Source organism: Elaeis guineensis, chromosome 11, assembly GCF_000442705.2.
Source record: "Elaeis guineensis isolate ETL-2024a chromosome 11, EG11, whole genome shotgun sequence".
NCBI lineage: Eukaryota > Viridiplantae > Streptophyta > Magnoliopsida > Arecales > Arecaceae > Elaeis > Elaeis guineensis.
Genome location: NC_026003.2, coordinates 19,874,570 through 19,881,307, shown reverse-complemented (window position 1 = coordinate 19,881,307; position 6,738 = coordinate 19,874,570). Strand labels below are relative to the sequence as shown.

The 6,738-nt window shown below is 36.3% G+C and overlaps 1 protein-coding gene across 1 annotated transcript; it reads right to left on the bottom strand.

Annotated features, from left to right (window-relative positions):
• Positions 1–302: 302 nt before the first annotated feature.
• Positions 303–5,863, bottom strand: LOC140852650 (ubiquitin carboxyl-terminal hydrolase 10-like). The gene is made up of 3 exons (XM_073246222.1): positions 5,395–5,863; positions 1,524–1,748; positions 303–525 (listed from the first exon to the last, which is right to left on the bottom strand). Exons 1-3 carry the CDS (start codon positions 5,541–5,543, stop codon positions 318–320), a joined length of 582 nt encoding a protein of 193 aa, XP_073102323.1. The 5' UTR covers positions 5,544–5,863; the 3' UTR covers positions 303–317.
• Positions 5,864–6,738: the final 875 nt, after the last annotated feature.

Below are 6,738 nucleotides of genomic sequence, written 5' to 3'. Positions count from 1 at the left end.
CTATGTTTAGATAATATTCTACAGCACTCTCTTTTAGCCTTAATCACAACCTGAACTTTCTCATTCCACCACCAAGTTTCCTTACTAGATTGCCCTTTTCCCATTGATTCTCCTAATTCTCTGTAACCACTTCTTAATACTGGTAGCCATCTCTTCCACAAGTTGAAACATTTTAGAAATATTTATGTATCTAAAGAGTATTAGCTATCTAAACAAGTGTTAGCTATCTGAAAAAGCACCTATCTAAAAAAAGTAATAGCTATCTAAAGACAGTAGTATTAGCTATCCAAAAAAGTAGCTTCTTCAACCATACCGCATCAAATGACTAGAAATATATAGATAGCATGTGTCAAGGCTGAAAGAAGAAATACAAGAAGTACCTTTCTGCTAATCCTAATTGTTCTTTGGGAGTCGTCTCTTGCATCAATTAATTTAAGGCACAAGGGGTAAACTTCTACTCTGAGTTCCTTATCAATATTACCCTCAGAAATAACTTTCCTGGGTAGTTCTGGTCCACCCTTATACCTGCCAAACAACCCAAAATGATAAAAGTGAATAAGCATTTGGAGAGAAAAAATGGAAATATTTTTACATAGCTTATAGTCAAAATATTAGTAAATGATTGACTCTGTACTATGAAGCTTAGAGTAACCCCTTGTATATATGAAGGTTGGTCCAAAATCAACATGCAACTTAGGGCAAGTCTTTTAACATCCTGACTACTAACTATGTTAATTACAACAAACATAACTTACTGTAAAGATTAGCAATTTGCAAATTTAAAATGAAACCCCCCCCCCAAGCCGCGGTGGGCCACCCACCTCTCTGTAAAAATTATAAAAAAAAAATCTTCTTTTTTTTATTCCAAAAGTTACTTGACACCATGAATCCTAATAATTTTCAAAAAATCTCATGCACCATAGAGAATTTGGACATTTTTTTACTGTTAATTACAAGAAATTTTTTCTTGTACTTGTTTACATCCTCTTCAAGATTTCCTAAAGTGTCTTCCATGATTTCTGAAACTTTTATACATTTTCAACACTTCTGAAATTTCTCAAGTTTATTTTCTGAGTGAAAGAGTTGTTCTTTTATAAATCATCCATTTTATGAATCAGTGGCAAGTTATCTGGAATATACTACAACATCACTGGATTGAACAACAGACATGACATGTTAAACAATATAAGAGAAAAAAAACAAAATTTCCAAACTCTTTTTGCAATAGTATTAAGCAAGGTTCACCGTACTAGAGCCTACTGCACCTTACTGGTGTACTGTACCATACCGGTATCGATCGAGACTTGATATAGGGTCATATTGAGCCTCAATATGCCAAACTGACATCAAGCGTATCAACATTGTATAACCATGTTATTGATATGAGGTCCATCCAATACCAAGATTGCAAACTTTGGTATTAAAATTTCAAGTTGATGAAACATTGCATATGATGTCAAAATTTCATATGATCACTTAATAACAAAAAGAAAACATTTCTTAAAAGTTACAATATGAAATACCATCCAAGGAGCTTCTTCCAAACTTCATGGGGAACCAAAGTATAATCTTCTCCTTCCTGCAGATTCCTCTGAAGATCAAGTTCATTACCTTCTGCATCTGTTCCATTCAATACAAGCTTGGAATTATCTATTTTTCCAGGTCTTGGTAGGCTGCTTAGATGGCCCTTGCTAGAATGTTCACTGAACCAGTCAAACCCCACATATTCTTGCCAGTCCCTCCACCATCTGCACAAGCAAGAGCCACATATTGCATCAGAATCATGAAACTAAAATTTATGAGCAAGCTTGCTTAGTTGCTTTAATGAAAAAACAAGACAGTTGATTAAGAGAGTTATATAACTTGTATAGCCTAAAAAGAACTACAATGTACTCTCAAAACAAAAGGATATAAAACTTCAATGCACTCTCAAAACAAAAGGAAATAACACTTTCTCCATAACAAATTGTTTGACAACATGGTTAAGAAAAAGAAAATACACATCTTACATGTAGATATTTGATGAGTAAGAAGAATAAAAAGGCCTCTTACAATTAAATGATTGACAACTCCATCACTAGAGAATGGACAACCCTTGTTACCAAGTCCAGTACGACAAAGACCTAACATGGAAAGTTCTGACTCAAAAATGAATTTCAGATCAGCAAAGTTTCCTGCAGTAGAATAACTTCCATGACCATCCAGGGATGACTCAGACCAAACTTGAAGAAAACTTGAGACAAGCGAGAATTATTAAATGTTCTTTTGAAATTATGTCTTCTAGAAAACCTAAAAGTCAAGGAAGAGCTTTAAACTCCCCCCCCCCCCCCCCGACACACACACACACAAAAAAAAAAAAAAAAAAGCTGTAAACCCTACATTTCCCATTTAGAGTCCCTAAACTAATTCATTTTGAGGAAGAAAATAGAATACTGCATGCAATATGGTGTCATGATTTCCGACTTAAGTTAAAGCCCGCTATGTATATGCTACCTCCTCTTTCTCTCACAATCCCCATGATTTCCTCTCAAGTAAGATGGCCCTACCAATTAAAATGACAACCTAGAAGAGGTTATCACAAGATCTTTAAAGATCCACACTTTGCACAGGCTTGATGTAGACAAGATTCATTGATCTTCTATGTTTAGTAAACAATGTTCAATATCATCAATAAAATGCAGCCTTATCTCCTTATCCCCATCGGCTAATTTAAAAAAAATGTCCCATATCGAAATCCCTTAAATAACTTACCCCTCCATGCTCTCCTTTTTTTTTCCATCATCACCCATTGCTAGTAGACAATATCTGAGGTAAGTCCTAAACAAGCAACCCACTTATACAGATTGAAAGATATAGAACTTCTGGGCTTCTTTCTTTTCTTCTTGATGTCTAATTTGTTGTCCAATAGATTGTTTTCCATGCATGAGGTTCAAGCTGGAAACTGATGGCATCTAATGGTGCACCATAGGTAAAATCTCACCTATAGAAAGTCTCTACAATTTCCACTATGCTGTACTCTATTCTCCAAAACCTAGAGCCTAAAAATAGTTAGAACATGAAGTACTTAGAATTTAAATGGGCAAAATATTCCCTTCTAAGCTCTTCTGGCAAACCTTCTCTAATTTATCAAATGTGTTAAGAAGGAATAGCTTTTGCTTAGATATTTAGTTAAACCCATAAATAATCTATTCCATATTTTTTTAGACTGCTTTTCCTTCCATTCTTTCTTTCTATTTCTCCTAAAGACTGAGATCCCTATGCAACATCAAATAAATGCAGGGATACATTGGCTGGCCACGACAGTTGTAACAGCACATCTTACTGTAGTTCTTATTTTGATAAAAAGAAATTGCTGGTAGGTTTATTTTTCAACTTCTTCATGCATGATGAACTCCATAACCTCTTTAAAATGGGGATTCAATCAACCATCACCCCTCTTTCTTATGCATTGAAATTTATTTCTTGTATCAGATTTTTCAACTTGTGGATCCAGTCATAGCATTACATCCATGTCCTTTAGTCTTGTAAGGAGATCCCTAAACTAGCTGCAATTTCTCATAATCTCATCCATCACATCTTCAGGCATCATTAACTTGGAAACTTCTTGGTATTTAAGCCACTTGGTTGTCCCCTTCATCAAGTTGACAACATTCAGAATCTCAGATAAAAGCTTCCATGATAATCCATAAGAAACCTTACTTTTGATAAAAATTTTATTATTCCCTGATGAGACACTGCCTGTTCTTTCTTTTTCATGTAACTTCACATCTGTACACACTACCCAGCATGGTGGTCTCTAAATGAAATAAAATGAATTCTCTCCTTTTGGCAAGTCAAATCACAAAGAGACTATCCATGCTAGAGGACCAATCCAACAAAACCTAAGGGTAGTTGTCCTAATATAACTCAAGAACCTCTCTATTCAATCAAGGGATAAAAAGAATATTACAACCAATGGGATGATATATGATTATTGTCTACATTTTTCACATATTGAGTTTGTTATCCTCAAGTTTCAAAGTTAATAGCCCATTCTTCACAAATATCAAAGCCAACATTTTGTTAAGATCATCTTGGATTGAAAGTGTAATAACAGATGGTGTGCCAGTGATGGGCTGAAAAAGTTGCTCAACCTTCTTTGCCGCTACTTAAGTTTCCCAAAGTAATATGCATTTATCACTACATTCAAGAAAGTGCAGAGTGAAAGATCATGCTGATGCATCTTGTTGGCTCATTCACCACCAATGGGGAATCACAGCCATCCACAATATTTCTCACATACCCACATGTCAGACTCTCGATCTTGTATAATTTGATGATAATCCATGTGCGTTGCCCATGTAGTAGATAGTCTACTCTAAAAGCAAAAAAAAAAAAAAAAAGTTCAGTAGTATTTTTCCTTATCCATCCTTTGATCATACACAACATAGATTATCAAGTTACCATACAGTTTTTATATCATAAAAGTCTTTTAGAATGTTCATACACCATCACCTACCACCCTGTCTCTCAAAATCATTTCTCACCTGTCACTGAGTACTCCTTGAAGTAATAAAACTTCATAAAGAAAACCCATAATGAACATAATGTGGGACATGAAGCACAGATCTTATGAGATTTAGTAAGGGTGGATTGTTAGAAAGAGTAGAAGCATAGGTGGATCTCTCTCTCTTTCTCTCTCTCAAAACCTTTTCTCACACATTCTCTCTCTCTCTCTCTCTCTCTCTCTCTCTCTCTCTCTCTCTCACCCCCCCAAGGGCGCCACTTCTAATGTTAGATTCTGCTCTTTCATTCTCTATATGGAATGGATATATTTGCATAACATTATCCAATCCCATCTGATGCACATCCGCCACAAGTGCATATGCCACCCTCCTCCTGGCACGTTATTCCACATGAATTGATGGATTTTCATAACTTGATCAAATACCATCCAATGAGAATCTGACTACTCTCACATATTGTCTCCCTGTTTCTATTGACTTATTTGAGCTGCCATCACGGGCTTCCTTATCTTATTTAGACATGCCTACCAGGCAAAGTAAACTCATTTAAAGATCTAACCTTCAACAATTGTGAATATAATGAAATATTTAACGCTGTTTTTAAAAATTGTCACACCAGAGTGCAATTAATTTGCACCAGAAAAGCAACCAGCTTTATCTCTTTTTTTTTATCGTAAAAATACATATATACCAAATTTAGATCACATCCATCGCATTGCTAAAGAATCTAAATCACACAAATTTCAACTACATTAACATATTCATACAAAGATACCGAACTTTGGCAAAGTTCCAATCCGCATAAACAATCCTACTAACTCATATAAAGAATAAAGCAACAGCGATACGTATCTCAAGCATTACCAAAGAAAATAAAGAAAAGAATCACCTTTGGGAGACAACGTAGTACAGATCCCCTTCCTTCTGATTAGCCTCGGCGGCTCTGGTCAATTCTAATATGGTATCTTTCTCTTCCTCGGGAGTGCACGGCAGGCAGCTTCCCGCCGAGAGGAAGTCCTCCGAGTTGGGAATCGTCATCCTAAACAACCAAAACTAGAACAAGAATCCAATTGCACACGACCTCTGGCTCTCGAATTCTAGCCAGAAGAACTCCGCGCTCCGTTGTGCCGATCGGAGAAAACAGTTCTGAAATCGAGAAGGTATCACTGGAGAGTGAAATCCGGAGAAGTCGATTGAAGAAGTGAGAAAAGAATCGCGAGAAAGAGAAAGAGAAAGAGAGAGATTCGAAACCCTAGATCGAAGGCAATAGAAAAGGGAGGGAAGGGGGGTTTTGGGACCAGATATATAGAGAAGGAGCCGGGGTTAGAAGACGATGCGAAATAGCAAGAGGAAGCCGCTTTATACGAACGAACGATCTCTCTGGATGGTCACGTTAAGGGAGGGCTGAAGAAAATTAAAAAAATAATACTTGTAATAATATATAATAAAGGGCCAGGGGATGTATCTTTCGTACGAAGTAAGGATATTCCTTCCTTCGCCCGAATCTACCGTTGGATCGTGCAATTAGCCGCTTCCCGATATGCGCAGATTAAGTTTCCAGTGCTTTGAGATGTGTGTGGAAACAATCCAATGGTTGATCTCGTGAAAGAAGATAAATCAGTTTTTCGATAAACACGAACCCAGGACGAAAAGGTGGAGGGAGTTGCTACCAGCCAGAAGTGGAAGAAATAATGTGATTTTTTTTAAAAAAATTTAAAATGTTCTTTTTTTCTATTTTTAAATTTTAATATGTGTGGAAGGACATGGTTCAAAATGTCTGCATCCCAGTCACTCTGACCCACAAGACAAGGTCATGATGGTCAACTACGACTTTGGGTTTCTTAGGCCCAAAGGACAAGTAGGCAACCGCTCGAGGAACTTTAGCTTTAAGGCAAGTAAAACCCCTAACCATATAACTTAGTCCTAAGCAAAACACAATTTGGATTAGATTGGATCATGTTGGGTTGACTTGGCTATTGGTTGTAGGGTTTGCACAATGTACACGCTAGAATGTATAGCTGGCTTTGGTCATCTTTTTATAATTTGATAAATATACAATTATTTCTTGACAGCACACTTTTTTATTTCTAAGACATGAACTAATGTCTAATTATTATTTAGACCGGATCCAAATGGCCATGCTAGATCCCACAATGGATAGTATGCCATATTATCTTTTGTATTTCACCAACTTCTGATTACATGTTATCTACCACGCATATGCTTTGACATT